This window comes from Cucurbita pepo, chromosome LG06 (assembly GCF_002806865.2).
Source record: "Cucurbita pepo subsp. pepo cultivar mu-cu-16 chromosome LG06, ASM280686v2, whole genome shotgun sequence".
Lineage (NCBI taxonomy): Eukaryota > Viridiplantae > Streptophyta > Magnoliopsida > Cucurbitales > Cucurbitaceae > Cucurbita > Cucurbita pepo.
Genome location: NC_036643.1, coordinates 1,026,345 through 1,043,003, shown reverse-complemented (window position 1 = coordinate 1,043,003; position 16,659 = coordinate 1,026,345). Strand labels below are relative to the sequence as shown.

At 40.4% G+C, this 16,659-nt stretch overlaps 3 protein-coding genes across 3 annotated transcripts; 2 read left to right on the top strand and 1 right to left on the bottom strand.

Moving 5' to 3' along the window:
- Window positions 1-690: 690 nt before the first annotated feature.
- On the top strand, window positions 691-1,861 carry LOC111796558 (zinc finger protein ZAT10-like). The gene has a single exon (XM_023679231.1). It carries the CDS (start codon window positions 869-871, stop codon window positions 1,634-1,636), a length of 768 nt encoding a protein of 255 aa, XP_023534999.1. The 5' UTR covers window positions 691-868; the 3' UTR covers window positions 1,637-1,861.
- A 4,421-nt stretch (window positions 1,862-6,282) lies between these two features.
- On the top strand, window positions 6,283-7,554 carry LOC111797226 (LOB domain-containing protein 39-like). Its single transcript, XM_023680176.1, has 2 exons — window positions 6,283-6,832; window positions 6,915-7,554. Exons 1-2 carry the CDS (start codon window positions 6,649-6,651, stop codon window positions 7,337-7,339), a joined length of 609 nt encoding a protein of 202 aa, XP_023535944.1. The 5' UTR covers window positions 6,283-6,648; the 3' UTR covers window positions 7,340-7,554.
- A 1,934-nt stretch (window positions 7,555-9,488) lies between these two features.
- Window positions 9,489-14,920, bottom strand: LOC111797451 (QWRF motif-containing protein 2-like). The gene is made up of 6 exons (XM_023680444.1): window positions 13,048-14,920; window positions 12,705-12,824; window positions 12,124-12,240; window positions 11,903-11,992; window positions 10,014-10,121; window positions 9,489-9,878 (listed from the first exon to the last, which is right to left on the bottom strand). The coding sequence occupies exons 1-6, from the start codon at window positions 14,464-14,466 to the stop codon at window positions 9,834-9,836; spliced, it is 1,899 nt and encodes a 632-aa protein (XP_023536212.1). The 5' UTR covers window positions 14,467-14,920; the 3' UTR covers window positions 9,489-9,833.
- Window positions 14,921-16,659: the final 1,739 nt, after the last annotated feature.

The following is a 16,659-nucleotide window of genomic DNA, read 5'->3' as shown; positions in this document are numbered from 1 at the left end:
AAAAAAAGAGCTTGAAAAGACCAATTCCTAAATTGTCCTGGGTTGGGATAGGATTCGTTTCGCACTTTTGGTTTTGTTTACTACGAGTGAAACGAAACAAAAGAAGGGCAGTGGATTGGATGATTAGGTTTGTGGGCAGCAAAAGAAAGGCAGCGATGTTTATTAGTTGTTAGGGATAAGAACGGAGTGATGAGTAGGCAGTGACAGCAGCGAGAGCCACTTCTACAAACAAACCACCTCTAAATCCTTTATTCTTATTCATCAATATGGGTCCCCCGTCAACCCATCCTACTTCCAAAATTTAAGGGAACTGGTAAAAGACGGATATCCACAGAAAGGCCACATAACCCCCCACAAACCATGCCTACATTCATTGAATTGTGCGGCAAGGGGGGGTTGGTTATTAAGAAGTAATGGAAATTAAGGAAGGCGCCGGCTGCCCACTGCTACAAATGAAGCCGCGTGGGTTGGGAAACTCAGTCACTCAGTCACTTACACAACAGCCTTCCACTCTTTTCTTCTCTCTTCTAGTTTCGTGTTTGACCCAACTGGGTCCTCCCTCCCCTCCTTCGCTACCAAGAAAAGCTCAAACCAAAACGTGATCTCCTCCAAGTTATATTCTTTATTTTTTGGGGGAAGAAAAAAAAAAAGGTTGTCTTTTTTTGTAATAACTTGGGCATCTCTCTTACTTTCTCACCACTTGTCACGCAACTTCCTTACTCATCGTCTCTTTCCTTCCATATAAACCCATCAAACCCTTCTCTCACTCTTATCACTCCAAACCCAAATACTTTCACCGAGTCCCTCACATTCCATCTTCTTCTTCTTCTTCTTCTTCTTCTTCAACGCTCACTGTTTCATCATATCAATGGCTCTTGAAGCTCTGAATTCTCCCACCACGCCATCACCGGCTCTCCACTATGATGATCCTAGCCCCAATTCGATTGAGTCTTGGTCTAAGCGGAAGAGGACCAAGCGTCCACGGGGATTTGATAATCCTCCCACCGAGGAGGAGTATTTAGCGCTATGTCTCATCATGCTGGCTCGCGGTGGCGCAACCCCTACTGCCGACCCTGACCACCGACTTGAGTATGAAGTTCCCATTCCGGCTCAACCCATATCGGTTGTTAAGCTTAGCTACAAGTGCTCTGTTTGCAATAAGGCGTTTTCGTCTTATCAGGCGTTGGGTGGACATAAAGCCAGCCATAGAAAATCAGCTACAGGGGAAGACCACTCCACTTCCTCTACTACTACTACTACCACTACTTCCGCCACCGCCACCGCCTCCGTCGGTGGGGGTAAATCCCACGAGTGCTCTATTTGTCACAAGTCTTTTCCGACTGGCCAGGCCTTGGGCGGCCACAAGCGTTGCCACTACGATGGCGGAATCAACAACAACAACAACAACACCACCACCACCAACAACAACAACGCCACTGTGACATCGTCGGAAGGAGTTGGGTCCACCCACACAAAGAGCCACAGCCACCGCGACTTTGACCTCAACCTCCCTGCTTTGCCAGAATTATCACCGGGATTCTTCATCTCTGCCGGCGACGACGAGGTCCAAAGCCCATTACCTCTGAAGAAGCCTCGTGTATTGACGATTCCCAAAATCGAAATTTCTCAAAATTAACCATTCAAAATCCATCCAGTTTCCAGGGATCTTAGGGGCAGAAACACAATTTCTTAGGATTTGTTCGTTTAATAGATTGATTTGTTTGTGTGTAAATAGAAGGAAGTAGAGATTAAATTATAACCCCCACCCACCCATTTATCGCGCTTTGTTGGTTCAACACCTATACCCACTGTTCTTACAAGTCTATCCACATGATAAATTCAATTGATTATTTTTTCCACATTTCTAATTTTCTTCATCTCCGCATTCAATTCCCGTATGAAAATTGATAAAACGTGTAACTAATAACATCTACTGAATAAACAAATGAAATTCAAAGCACGCAAGGAATCGGCATATCATGGGAAGTCGGCGTGGGCAATGGATGATGTCACTGTTTGTTGCGCGTTTTAAACGTCGTTCTCTCATCTTCAAGCCCAAGCCCCATTCCATTTTGCGGTCTGGGTCTCTGTTTCTTCGCGTTTTCTGGAGAAATTTCCATGGCGGCGATGGCTACTGACTTGAATTTGGATCGATTCTTCTCCGAGTGGGTAACGCACGCCAGGGTGTTGAATGTAATTAGCTCAGTGGAGCCTCCAACCTTTTGTTTTATTTATTTATGTACGACGCGTGTTATTAATTGTGTTTGTAACGCTAACGCCACAGAAACGTGGAAAATAAAACATCCCTCTCTGTTCTTTGGGGGTATTCTTCTCGCAGCTGCAAGTCCATGGGGTGGCGGATTCTGATTCTGCCACCTACCCAAGTAAGGAAAACCCATAAGGATGGAACCCCATCTTGGATTTTTAAACATATTTGTAATTCTTCCCAAGTGGGTGCAAAATTTGGGGAAGTAAAGATACGATTTTTATGGACTCTTTCCACAAGGGAAGGAAGGATTTAGGCGAAGGCACCGCGTCCGGAATCTTCTCCAAAAAGAGCTAGCTACCCATGAGTTGCGCCATAAAGCAAGAAACTGCAACGGCATATACCATTTTGAGTCAAATTATGTTCCTTTTTAATGCATTTAGCGCACTTTAGGAAACTGCAGATCAATTGCGCTGTACGCGTAAACAGAAATAATCCTTATGATTAAGCGAACGCCAGCTAATATGGGGGTTTNTGGGGGGGGGGGGGGAGGAACACAAAGCAATGACTTTTTCAGAGGGTGTGTCTGAAAAGTAGGCTTTGCGTGTGGGGCGTTGAGTTTGAATGCTTACTGAGTTTCATTTAAAGATGACGACGCCGGACCCAAAATATTTAGATATTAAGAATGAAATATAAAAAAGAAAAGTCAAGTAGGGAGTTTAGTGTCCAAAAAGAAGACCCATTTCATGTGATTTGCTGAGAAGAGAGAAAGGAAGAAGGCCCCACTAATGGCGTTGGAGTTGGTTTGAGGGGCGGTGAGATCGGCCAGTGGGGGCAACGCATATGGATATAAAAATGGGGTCGGCCGACCAAGTGGAGAAACAGGGCATTCAAGTGGGTGTGATTTCTAAGTACATGGAATTTCAATGAGCCGCCCACTTTGGGTTTATGGGAATTGAGTGATGAGGAGCCACCGCCTTTGCCACCGCCTCTGCACCCGCCGCCCTCCAGGGAGGAGGAGGCTCAAGTGCGGTTCAGGATTTTGGGTACTGTTAATCTCCTATTTACCTCACGTTGAATCACAACCAGTACTCCTTGTTCCCTACAAATTAAAAACCCAAATTCAGTAACTAAAAACTGACGAAGAAACGAACTACATAAGGGGAAAGCCTCCGGAAGCGTTATTTCTGATTGGAGAGCAAACACCAAAATTCTAAATTTTGTTTGAAGCTTGGGCCCAAACTTTCATTTGATTTAGACACCATAGGCTCAAATGATTGTTTGGCTGGAACATGGGCGCCCAAGTGATGAATTGGGCTTGCATCTCAAGCCTAAATGGTCCAAAGATGTGACAGCAGCATCTTTGATGGGTGCTGACAAGCAAGTTTTCTAAGAAACGCCAATCTGGAATATGCAGCGTTAACTTTTACACCCATAAACAACAAATAACAAATGGCAAACAATAAAATCTCCATTGACATGAGTCGTACCCTTAACTTAGCATGTCAATAAAATCCTCTATTATCAAACAAATAAGTTGCTAGCCTTAAAGGTATAGTCAAAAGTGACTTAAACAAATGGTGTACTTTGTTCTAATGCACAAAAGTAAGGAGTGAATGAGAGGCAACAAAAGTAAGGAGTCAATGAGAGGCAACAAAAGTAAGGAGTCAATGAGAGGCTGTTTGAAGGCTACATAGGCATAGGCTCGCCTTAAGGGAGACTCTGTGGTGTACTTTCTTTGAGATGATGATTGTTGAGATTTATAAGTAAAAAATACATTTCGGTACAAACCACGAGAGTATATCATCATGGAAGGCGTAATTGTTAAGATCATGTGCATGAAACATAGGTCATAATTCTAATAAGCTATCGCCCTTTTTAGGCCTCCATTGGGCAGTCAAACAAACTCTCGTATCACGCTTCACCAATCTCTGTCTCTGCGTTTAATGATTTGTATGCATGAAATGAGTACAGATTCAATCGCTTGTGCGTTCTGGGGTTTGTCAATGATCAAATCCCACCACTTTGATTGGTTTGACAGTGACTGTTTTGGAACTTAAATGTTAGAATCAAAAGCAAAAGCCTTTTCCACCGTAGTGGCCATTGTACAACCTCTTCTCCCTCCATATATTTCCCTAACTTTTCTCCACATTTCATTGCCATATGCCAAAAGATTGTCAATTATTGTGTTCAAACCAAGGGAGGAGAAAAAAACTTGGTGCTGTCAACTCCATCTTTCAAATTCACCACCCGATGCCTAAAGCCTCCCGTGCCTTATAGCCACGCTCTACAGAACTCTATACTTAAACATTACACAATTTATTTAAATTTTAGTGTCACTTTAGAAAAGAAAAATATGGTTGATCATAGTAAACATATTCATAAAATGAAATGAATTGAAGTGGCATCTTTGATATTTGTGGGGTAGACAGGAGTTGAGGTAGGCTTTAATGGAGTCCCAATGGTGATATGAATTGTAAAGCATCCCAAGCTTTGAGCAAGATTGTGAGGAGAGGCATATGATTGGTGCGAAGAGATTCCCCTGTTTCTTTTCATTTTTGTGCAGTTTTTTTTATTGGATAAGTGGGTTGGTTGGTCTGGCTGTTTCAGGCAAACCCACTCCTTTACCTCCATTTCTGTGCAATTTTCCAATCCCCAACCATCCTATCCTATGCTTTTCTTCTTACAAATATTGGATAAAGTTCCACTTTTTTTTTAGATGATCTACTTGATGCTTCATACTTCAATATCTCTAACCATTCCTTCTAAGTTAATTCGACTCCTTAAAATAGGATAGATCTTTTGATATTCAAAATATATATTATATTCGGTTGGTGGTCACTCAAGATCTAACTATGTTCGCTGTCTTTTTATTCACTATAATGACATGTGATCTTAAAGACTTGATAGCATCTTGCAAATATGGTTGTAAGAGCCAAAGCCTATCACGGCCAGATATTGTCTTATTTGATGACTTTTCCTTTTAGGCTTTTCCTCAAGGTTTTTAAATGCATCTACTATGGAGAGGTTCTAGCCCTACTCTGACCAGTGTCTCGCACCGTCTAATGACGGGCTCTGATACCATTTGTAACAGCTCAAGCCCATCGTTAGCAAATATTGTTCTTTTTGGGTTTTCTGATCTGGGCTTCCTCTCAAAGTTTTAAAATGCGTCTACTGTGGAGAGGTTCTAGCCCTACTCCAACCAGAGTCTCGCACCGTCCAGCGACAGACTCTAATACTATTTGTAACAGCCCAAGTCCATCGTTAGCAAATATTGTTTTCTTTGGGTTTTCCATTCTGTGCTTCCCCTTAAGGTTTTAAAATGGGTCTACTATGGAGAGGTTCTGGCCCTACTCCGACCAGTGACGAGCTCTAATACTATTTGTAACAGTCCAAACCCTTTGCTAACAGATATTGTTATCTTTGGGCTTTCCCTTCTAGACTTTCCCTCGATTATTATAAATATTGCTTCGTTATAAATGATATAAAAGTTAGACAGCAGGCAGTGTGCCAGTGAAGACACTAGCCATCAAGGGAAGTAGATTGCAAGATTTCACATCAATTGGAAAAGAAAACATTTATTACAAGAGCGTGAAACCTGGGAAAGAATAGAATTGAAGTGAATAATTGAGTAGAATAATAAGAAAAGAAAAAGAGAGAGAGAGGGTTGAAGAGTTAGTAGAGCGGTTGTTGACATAAAGGTTTCAAAATGGAAAAGAAAAATAGAATAAATGCAAACAGTCTGAAAAACTAAGTAAAATTAAACCCTACCATTAACCCACAGATATAAAATAAGATTTAATATAATATGTTGACTCTATGATTTAAAAACGGCGACGTAAGGTTGTAGTCCCCACAATTAATTATAATTTAAAAAATACAACACTAAAATACAAATTTGGTTACTCAACTTTAATGCTAATATTTAAAAAGCATGAGAATATGAAATTAGATTACAATTCTAAATAATTTTAATATAAAATAAAGGGTAAAATCAACATTAATATTTTATATTAAAAAAAAAAAAGAAAGAAAAAGAAAAAAAGAAGTTAAATTGGTATTAATTGAGGGATGGGGAGGGGAGGAGAAGGGAAGGAGGCGCGGAAACACGGAGCCGCTGTCGCCCAGAGTTTGGAAGATTAGAAGATATTGATTCGGCTTCCGAACGCCAAATAGTGGGGGCCCACAAACCCCTTTTACAAAGTCCACCGTCAACATTGTGACATGTAACTTAACCAGGGTTAGTTTTGTAACCCAAATGCCACCAACACAGAATTTCCAATTTTCTCGTCTTTTTAACCCACTGCCTCACTCCTCCGCCATTCCCAACACACTCCCCGCCCTTCTCCATCCTTATTATTAGTATCATTATTATATAATTATTCCCTCTTCTATTGCTTCTGTGTAAAGGAACCTGTTTTATTCCCAATTCAAGGCGAACGATGAGTTGCAGCGGCTGCAGAGTACTTCGAAAGGGCTGCAACGAAGCTTGCGTTCTAAGGTCCAGTCTCCACTGGATTCGTTCGCCGGAAGCCCAGGCCAACGCCACCTTGTTTCTCGCTAAATTCTTTGGCCGTAGTGATCTCTTGTCCTTCATCGCCGCCGTCCCCCATCATCAAAGACCGGGTAACTTTCTTTTTCTTTTTCTTTTTCTTTTTTTAAAATTCCGTAATCAACTCTGAGATTTTCCCCTGTTTCTTTCTTCAAGCTCTGTTTCAGTCTCTGTTATTCGAGGCTTGCGGCCGCACCGTCAACCCAGTTAGCGGCGCGGTTGGTCTCTTGTCCAGCGGGAACTGGCACGTCTGTCAGCTGGCTGCGGACACCGTTCTCAGCGGCGGAGTTCTCCGCCCCATACCCGGAATCGAACTTTCGGGAAATCCCACGCGCAACGTCGATGATTCCACCCTTACTTTCAATACCGATGTCTGGACCACTACCGCACAAAATCTTCAACTCTACCCATCCACTCCGTCGGATTTCCGGTGCCTCCCTGATCTCGCCGTCGCCGCCGGAAGAGCGAAGAATCATACCCTGGAGAATCGGCGGTCTCTAGATTCCGAAGACTCGATCATGACCAGCTTCGGAAGCGGCGACCGACGGAAACAGAGGAAGCTTTTAAATTTATTCATCTGAAAAAGAGAAAAAGAGAGAGAGAGATTATTGGAATTTTGTTTTTGAGTTTAGTAGCGCTATGGCGGTGTTATAGAGATGACGACAGCGAATAATCCAATGAGATTTAATAATCGGTTCGTCACACTCAATCTTGTTCCACCGGTGAGATGACCGGAATTCGGACATATTTATCCCTCTCTTTTAAATAACCTAACCTTTACGGTAATTCTCATAAATATGACGTGTAATTGTACAAAAAGAGACAGAGAGGTTGCATGGATAATATTTTTTCGTTTTTATTTGCTTCAATCAACGAAATAAATAAATAAATAAATATGTAAAATTTTATTTATTTATGTAGATCGGAATTGAAGAAAAATATAAAATATTAAAAATTGAATGGAATAGTCTGTTGGCGGCTGAGAGTGAAGCAGCGAACCCACTCCGATTATGCCAAGTGGAGGATCGTGCGTGTGATATCACAAGTGGATCATAATTAGATGATTAAATAAATGTGATAATGGAAGTCACATAAATGTCCAAGATATCTCCAAATAAATGTCCAAGATATCTCCAAATGCGAAGTATTTGGTGTGATTGGATCAACGTCTTCCAACTGATGATTTCAATTTTAAAAACCTTAACAAATCATAACTATTTTTTTAATTCACAGTCTACATATTATTTTATTTGACTTCATGTGGAAAATTAGATAAATAAAGAAATGATACATCATAAGAACATTAAATTATGCAACTTGACCCATATTATAATTATATTGGTGTACATGAATTTACATTGATTCATTCAATATTTTGACCACTCTAATACTTCAATCAAAATCAATTGGTTTTTCATAAAATAAAATAAAATAAATAAAAAGAGATGATTGAATAGAAAGGAGTGAGTGAGGCGAAGAGAGGAAGGGAAGGATGGTGCATGCCGAGTCGACCCCAAATTGGAATCCACTCTTTAACTCTTTTTCCCTAATAATAATATTAAGAGTTTTAGCAACGAATCTTGAGAGGGGGTTGGGTCCCATTATATTTTAAATATTATGTATGTATGAATCCAAATTATTATTTAAAAAGAAAAAGAAAAAAGAAAAAGAAAAAAGAAAAAGAAAATGGTGCGGTGCACGTCAGCATGGCCCACCACACACGAGAAGTGGGTTCCACGGCATTATCACCACCATTCGCCGATTCCGATTGTTTTTGTTTTTCCCTTGTACAAAAGCCAAGCCAGGAGCCAAACAAGATGATGACATCAGATGCAATATAAAAAATAATAATATATTTTTAATTATTTTCGAAGACACCCATTCTGATCCATTCGCTTCGCCGCGTCTTTACCAAAATACCCAAAATGCTTACGTGGATCCCACAACAACAGATCCCAAGTACAGACTCCCCCTTCTAACAATGAATTAAAACATAAAATTAAAAAATTTCTCTCTTTTGTGTGGTGGCCTCGTGGGGAAATATTCGGGTGGGTGGGTGAGTGTGAGACAAATTGTGTGGGGGGGTTTTGTAGGAGCATGGAAAGTGTACCTGACTCATCAGCACTGTACTGTACTTCATCAACCAAGCCCATCTCCTCCCTTCTTCTCTCCTGAAACACTTCCATATGCATTTGTAAACGTAGAATATAGAAAGCAAGAGAGTATATAGTCTGTATGATAAAGGAATGAATGCAGTGTTTCCATCATAAAGGGAGCTGCCCTGCTCTGTGGGGGACTTGTCTTTTACACAAATACCACAATTTCCACACCACAAACTCACAAACAACAACAACAACAACCATTGCGTCCCAATCTTAAAGATTCCATTCTAATCACAATTACAAGACCCATCATGCCGTGTCCTCTCAAATTATGAGATTTCAACTGCCTATCTAAATCCTTCTTAATTTAGTACCAAATGTGATTGTCCTTGTCCTTCTCCTTCATGGGCTTTCTAAAGCTTTGAGCTTAACTACACTACACTACCCCCCAGACCCTTCACCCTCTACTCATAGCATTGCACCACCAGCTCAGATCCTCTTTTCTTCCCCCTTTTTTTTTTAACCAACTTTGCAAATCTTATTATCATCCAATTCTATTCTTGATTCTCACTCAATTGCAGAGGATGAGAGAGAATTCAGGCAAACAAAAAGAAGAAACCAAATTCAATTCAGAAAAAAGAACACACCAATTCATATTTTATAAACGGAAACCTCTGGTCTGTAATGAATGAACCTACCTATACACAAATCAATCTGACATCAACCACAATCCCTGCTACCTACACTACCATGCAAATACACAATACTTACAATTTTCTTGTCAACAAACAAACAAAACCCAAATCAAATGTGGACGGACACTCTTCAGCTTCCCAAAACCACAAACCATCAAGAGTGTCCTTATTGCCTCCCCAAAAAGGGAAGAGAGTTTCATCTTTAGCTATAATTGTGTTAGCATTCAGACAGTCAACAGTCAACAGCTTTTACATGTAAGTTGTCAGGTCGAAGGTGCCTATCTCCGCTGTAAAATTTGCGTTCGCAGACTACACTCTTTCACCTGATTTACCAAAACTTTAATACATAAGTACAGACATATATGCATACTATAATATATACATGAGAAAGAACAACTTGTCCGTCCAAGGGAACACTTATGGGAAGAAATAAACAAAGTATCAAAAGAAGCATTTACCTGGAGTACAGCAATTGCAGACAATAGACATTTTACCCGCTCAAGCAAAGTACATTCCTTTGCACTCACATTCGCCAACTCAAAAACAAGAGAGTTCACTTTTCCAACCTATCAAATGAAATATGCTTAGAAACACTGAAAAATGCAAACCGAGGGCAATATCCATACTACCTAAATCCAAGTTTCTAAATCCATTTCCGTCACAAGCATAAAAAAGCTGACTGCGAACATACATAAAATTAAACTTCACGTGGTTATATGAGTTCCCTGAATATCAGGATAATTTTTCAAACAGTAAATATTACAGAAATCCCTGTTCAATGAGGAAAAGTAGATCGTTCTCTAGAAGTTCTATGTTACAGATATTGGTGAAATTGGATCTTTTTTTTTCCAGTTCTAAGAGCCCTTAGTCAATAGACTATAACAAGAAAGTTCCTTCTATGCACTAACGAAGACCATAAACCGCATCTAAAAACTAGGATGAATTAAGTACAATGATGGTTAATTCGTGTGAATCAACGAACTCGTAAAGCTAAACCTGACCACTCTGAGAGCCATAAAAGAAAAGTTCTAAGAGTAGAGATGGAACTTGGTTTCCGGTAAGCAATCTATAGAGCTAGTCACTTCAAGTGCTTTTGAAGAAGCACTTTTTCCCCTTAAGAAATGAGTGAGAGAAAGAATGATTCGTTAGAAATTGTAGTCATGCTAACTACTGGTGAAGAAATTATCAAAGGTGAAAGACAACCCTGCAAAGGCAGATTGGCATCCTGGGTGTGGGTGGGAGCAGTTGGGGGGTGTGTGTGGTGCATCCTGGCAGATTGGCATCAAAAGGACTGTTAATCTCAGATGCAAGTTGAAGACCACTAGATTGATATTCATAAGGTTATGGTGTGGAACTTATATATAATCCTTCTACACAATAAGAATTGAGAGATAGTGTTCTTGGACATAACTCTGCTCATGACTGCCAAATTAATAATCTGACAACCATTTCCTGCGACTTCATGCCCTTGCAAGTTGCTATCAACTTATTGAGTGTGCATGCCAGGAGTTAAATTTAGGAAGAACTTTAACGTTAGCAAAGAAGAGGAATGAACTGATTTGCAGCGAAGTGGTGCAAGATTTCAGGACCAAGTAATCTCAAGAATGGAATTTGAACCCTTGATAAATAAGGAAAACTCCTTAAAAAAAGCTATCCTCAGTCACCTTAATCCCAATACAGAAATCCTTTCTGAAAGGCTTGCCGCTCTGGGCTTATAGCAGCAAAATGTACCAAATTGTTCTGATAGCTGCCCATTGTCTAGAGTCCTATGGTGGTTCTTATTTGTAACTTTTGGGATTTCTTGGTGCAATATGCTATGCATCCAGAACTTCCTAAATTGCTGACTGGTTTTCCCACTGAGGGAAAAGTAAGGATCCACTGGTTTAATCTGTTAAAGCTATTTCTATGAACTAAAATAAATTGAAGAAGTACAGAAGAGGAAATTTTGGAGTTGGCTTGTTTTTAGCTTCTTATTGCAGTTCATTGGGCAGATACTTCTTATTTATACAATCCTGGAGAATCTTCTGTCGTCTGCTTTTGGCAAAGATTTGGTAGGTTTCTAATCTTCCTCTTTCCTTCTCTAGTTTAACCTTTTCTCGTTTAATTAATGTTCTTCTTCAGGAAAAAAAAAAAAAAAAACAGTTGAGGCACCTTTCATATTGGTATATTATCAAATGTGCAAGCATCATAAGTTCGTGGACATTCTAGAATACTTCCAACCAGGGTTTTCACAACGGACCATGGTAATAAATTTAGCAAATGCCTAGCAACATTTTACAGCTTCAAAATCTATTCAAAATGGAAACAATAGAAAAATGATGAACAATAGAAAAATGATGACCGTCACCTTTGATAATAGAAAGCAAACTGATGATGCCATTGTCTGCAGGACATCAACGGCAGAAGAAATTGCGTCCTTAATATCTTGGACATCCGCCTGTAGCAGAGAGGAAATAGAATTGCAAGTAAGACACCTAACTAAAACAATCAAATCAATGAAACGGTGAACCGCATAGCCAATAATCTCTTGCTCTCAAAGACAGCAGCATACACAATGACGTACTCTACCTTTGCTGCCCCAACAACTGGCAGGCGAAGGGTGCTAGCCCTCAAAGCTTCAGTAACACCTGATAAGCTGTTGGAAAAGTCTTGATCCAGTTCATCCCACTCCTCCAAACGCGACATCTATTGTCACCAAACAGGGCCAAATCAGACGAGATAAGTTCAAAAAGTAGGGGAAAATAATAACATTTAAAGAATCAAAATCCAATGCGCCTCACATAGTCCTAACAATATTAGCCATGGTAAATGGAAATTGAAGCAAAAAACCAGTAAAATTTGACTCTAGTCTAGGAAATGAAATAATAACAGTAACACTGCAGGATAATATTAAGACCACTTTTAGAACCCAGTTCCACTAAACGTAGGTGGGTCATGGGGAAGCTTCCCCTTGCTTCAGAATTGGCAAAAGCAGTTGTAGAAATAGCTCAAATGGCATAAAATGAACTTCAAGAACCACAACTTTCATTAGAAAGAAGAAAGAAAAAGGTAGAAACAAGAGAGAGCTAAAAAAAACTCATTAAAAACTAACTACATCAGATGATAGCTGACTGAAATCAAAAGGGAAAAATGGAAAATATTAGTCTTACCTGCCAACTGAGGATGGACGTTAACGTTAGTTTTTGTTTCAGTAACTGTAACTCCGATCTCTTTGTTCTAACAGATTCACGAAGCTTCGTGGTACCCAGCCAGGCGTTATAGAGGCTTCTCTGATGCAATTAAAATAATGTTAAGTACCATCCCTTGAATTAAGATTTTTTTATTAAAAAAAACGAAGAGACAAATAGAACCCAACCATTCTTGAACGGTCAACTTACCACCGTCCACAGATTTGCGAGAACATGGAACAGAAAATAAAATAATATATCTTTTACAAAAGCACCTCAAAAACCGAAGGAAAAAGGGAAAATGGGGGGTTTAGCCGAAGCGTACCTCTGCATTCAACCTGAGGCCGCAATGGGCTGCATCTGCTCGGGCATTGACAAAACGCCATTGTAACAGCCGATTATGTAAGAGCCTCAAAGAATGTGCATCTACAATTCGGTTCTCCGCAATCTTCCCCCTCCGGGCATCGGCAACAAAACTTGTCATTGATAATGGAATGCTGCTCAAACTATTAAGAGGTGTACTTCCCACAGCATTCCTCAACCGAGGTCCGGTGGACGATGCTAACAGCTTACTTGGTGACATAGGTTTAGGTGAACCGCGAATGGGAGACAATTGACCTCGACTGTTGGCAACTTCGCGTGGAGATGATGTAGGACTATCCATCGCAAACTTCTTTGGCACGGTAAGCTTGGAAGGAGCTAAAGTTCTTACCCCCACATTTTTGGACAAAGGCGACCCATTTTCGGGCTGGCGCCGCAACCGGTTGTTTGTCTCCTGCCAAAATCTTGCCGGTACTACAATCCCGCGAGGTCCCCGCTGCCCCTGTACTTCGCCAGTACTGTACTCTTGAGCTCCAGAATTGGTACCGGAAGAGACGCTATCAGAATCAGATGAAGCTACATTAGACTGATCAGATACATTTTCTGAATTTGCGTCCACAACAACATCACCCGCCTTCTCTAATCCTCCATTTTCGGAATCCGAGCTCAAAGCCCCATCAAAGGAAGCCCTACCCTGAGCCATAGGACCCTGCAACTGCCTAATGACATTCACAGATCTGCCACTAACCCTCATCCTTTCGGCTATGTTCTCACAATCCAAACTCTTGCTCATCAAATTAGCCTGCCGCAACCTCCCGGGCCATCTATGCTGATCTACAATAGGCTTTGAGTTCTCTGCTTTGTCCGCAACGCCACCTCTCGCTGGCGTCGTCGACTTCCTGCGTTCAGGCGTACCCTTCCTCACACCTGGTGAATGAACCGGCTTCGCCTTACTAACTTGCAGAGAGAAGGACTCGCCCTGGAATGAAACAGATAAGCTTCTCGTAGAAGTAAGCAAGAGCTTCTGAGAAGCAGGCATCTCAGCCACGCCACCATTATCATTCCCAGTCCTGAAATCAAGAGAACAAGGCCTAGGAGTCGCAACTCTTCTTCGGTCCACGGATAGCGAACGCTTATTCACCGAAGAACCAGTCTGCGTCGGCGTAGCAGCTAAACTGGGAGTTCTAGCGAGTGAAGGAGAAGGAGACCGTTTGGTAACCAAGGCCGAGGAAGAGGAGTTCGATGGAGGCATAAATCGAGAAGTGACCTCGCGAGATTTCGGCTTACGCGGATCAATTGCATTGTCGGAGTCAGACGGAAACAAAGGAATCCTGTTCGAATTCTGCCGCGTCGGATGAAGATGAGGCCCTTTCTGAGCGGCGGCAGTTTTGGGGTTTAGCGTCGTGGACACAGCAGCTACCATTGCTCGAATCCAGAAGAGAAATCACCTCCCATTCCACAAACCCTAGCGCAATATTTCAAAGATTCGGGGATAAAACAAGATGGGCAGCCGTAAGAAGAAAGAAGAAGAATCTGCAAAATAAGAGGAACAAGAGAGAGAAAGATATGGCGGAGAGAGGGTTGGATGAGGAGAATTTATGGCGGTAATTAGGAGAGAGTTTAAGCCATGGAGGTGAGTGACCGTAACAACCGTAACAGTAACAGTAACAGTCCGGCGGCGACGGAGAATGGGGAGTTGGTGTAGGCGAGATTTAGGACCATAACCGTTTCTTTTAGCAACCCTCCTGTTTGGAGCTCCATGTCAATTCGTTAAAAGAGAACCCCCCCACTCGCGGAGTTTCCAGTACTCGCGTTAAAAAACAGCAACGCATTCGAATAAGGGCATCGTAGGAAATTAAAAAAGTATTCGATTGGGACGTGGCGCGCACGCGAGGCGCGCATTGATGGAGGTGGAAGAAAAGGGATTAGGAGAGTAATGGTGAGGTCATTGAAGCTTGGAAGAGACGTTACATTTACACAAAATTCTGACAAATGTACAATAAATAAAATCCATTCACCAATATCCCGTGTTTTTTTCGCCTAAATCGAATAATTAAATATTATTACGCATTTTGGAATGATAAAAAACATTCGTATTTCATTCAAAAATCAATCCAATATTTAAGGTTATTAATATCATTAAAAAATGGAAGAATTCAAAATATAAAATTATATAAAAAAAAGAGAAAATAGAAATGAAAGCAATTAAATTTATATAATTTTTTTGTTTTAAAAAAAATAATAATTAAGAAATGGGGGTTTGTTAATTAATTAATAATTAGTGATATTAGGAGCATTAATGGTGAACCAAACATTCCATATTTATTTTGTGTGATATGATAATTAGGAATTAAAGTTTTTGGTATGAGGTGTGATTAAATTATTAATTGTTGTAACTTGTTCATCCAACTTCCATAATCATGAAGTTTGCTTAATTATGAAAGAACTGTTGGTGGTTAATGTGATTATTAATCAGAAAATCCATTGCTAACTAACTTATTAAAATGGAATAATGGAATAATGGAATAATGGAATAATGGAATAGGGGAGGGAGGGAGTGCTTCAATGTATATTATGAAACCTCAACTTCTCAATGCTTCAACTTTGGGAAACTTATAATTTACAATTACTAAACATCATCAACTATTATCAATGCCATTCGATCTATGCTTATTGAAATTTGTTTTTGTAGTCACCCAAAACACTTTATGCCGATGAAATTTGTTCTTGTAACAGTTCAAGCTCACCGCCAACACGTAAATATTGCCTTTTTTTTACTTTTTTCCTTATGGGTTTCTCATGAAGATTCTGAAACGCGTCTACTAGAAAGAGGCTTCCACGCCCTTATAAGAAGCTTTGTTTCCCTCTCCCCTCTTCAAACGATGTGGGATCTCACAATCCACTCTCTTGAAGGCCAGCATCCTCACCAGCACAGTTTTAAAACTGCGAGACTGACAGTAATACATAATAGGTGAACTTGAATTGTTACACTTCTTTATAAAGGCGTGGAAACCAACGTGTGTGCATGTTTAGGAGGAGTTACAAAAGAAGTGAGCTTTCCTTCTTAGACACTCAATTTCTAAAGCCCTAAAAAGAGGTAAAGTTTGCGCCTTTTCTTTGCTTGAGTATAAATTCTTTCGCCTCATAATCCCACCTTGTAAACTGCTTTATTTCTCAATTTCTACTCATTCATACCCTATCGTTTTACGCCAATTTGAGGAACTATATTCCGCACATCCTGTCACGTCTCCTTTAACATGAGATTAACTATGTTACACACCTCTAAAATTAAGCTAATCCACCGTTTTCAACAGTATTACCATCAAAGAATAAAGTGGCGTTGGTTCATTCAATGTGTAAAAAGGGTAGTATGAACAGGAATAACCAGCCCAGATAAAGCAAGAGAATAATTATGTGTTTAATTAAAATGAAGGGGAAAGTGGGTTCTTTTCTTGATCGGTTGTTTAGTTATATAATCAATCGCCAAAAAGTTGCAGAAAATGGTAGCTTAAGTAGTGGCATCCTCCACGTTCTGAGCATAAAGGCGGAGGGCCAACAGCTGAGTTTGGGAATGGGGTTTGAGGCCTAAGTAGAAAAGGGATCCCCTTTTTGAGAT

Coding starts and splice junctions, on each gene's coding strand:
- LOC111797451 (XM_023680444.1), bottom strand. CDS start 14,466: ATGGTAGCTGCTGTGTCCACGACGCTAAACCCCAAAACTGCCGCCGCT. Junction 10,122..11,902: donor TTTGCTTTCTATTATCAAAG/GTGACGGTCATC, acceptor TTCATTTGATAG/GTTGGAAAAGTGAACTCTCT. Junction 9,879..10,013: donor CTGCAATTGCTGTACTCCAG/GTAAATGCTTCT, acceptor TTGGTAAATCAG/GTGAAAGAGTGTAGTCTGCG.
- LOC111796558 (XM_023679231.1), top strand. CDS start 869: ATGGCTCTTGAAGCTCTGAATTCTCCCACCACGCCATCACCGGCTCTC.
- LOC111797226 (XM_023680176.1), top strand. CDS start 6,649: ATGAGTTGCAGCGGCTGCAGAGTACTTCGAAAGGGCTGCAACGAAGCT. Junction 6,833..6,914: donor CCCCCATCATCAAAGACCGG/GTAACTTTCTTT, acceptor TCTTTCTTCAAG/CTCTGTTTCAGTCTCTGTTA.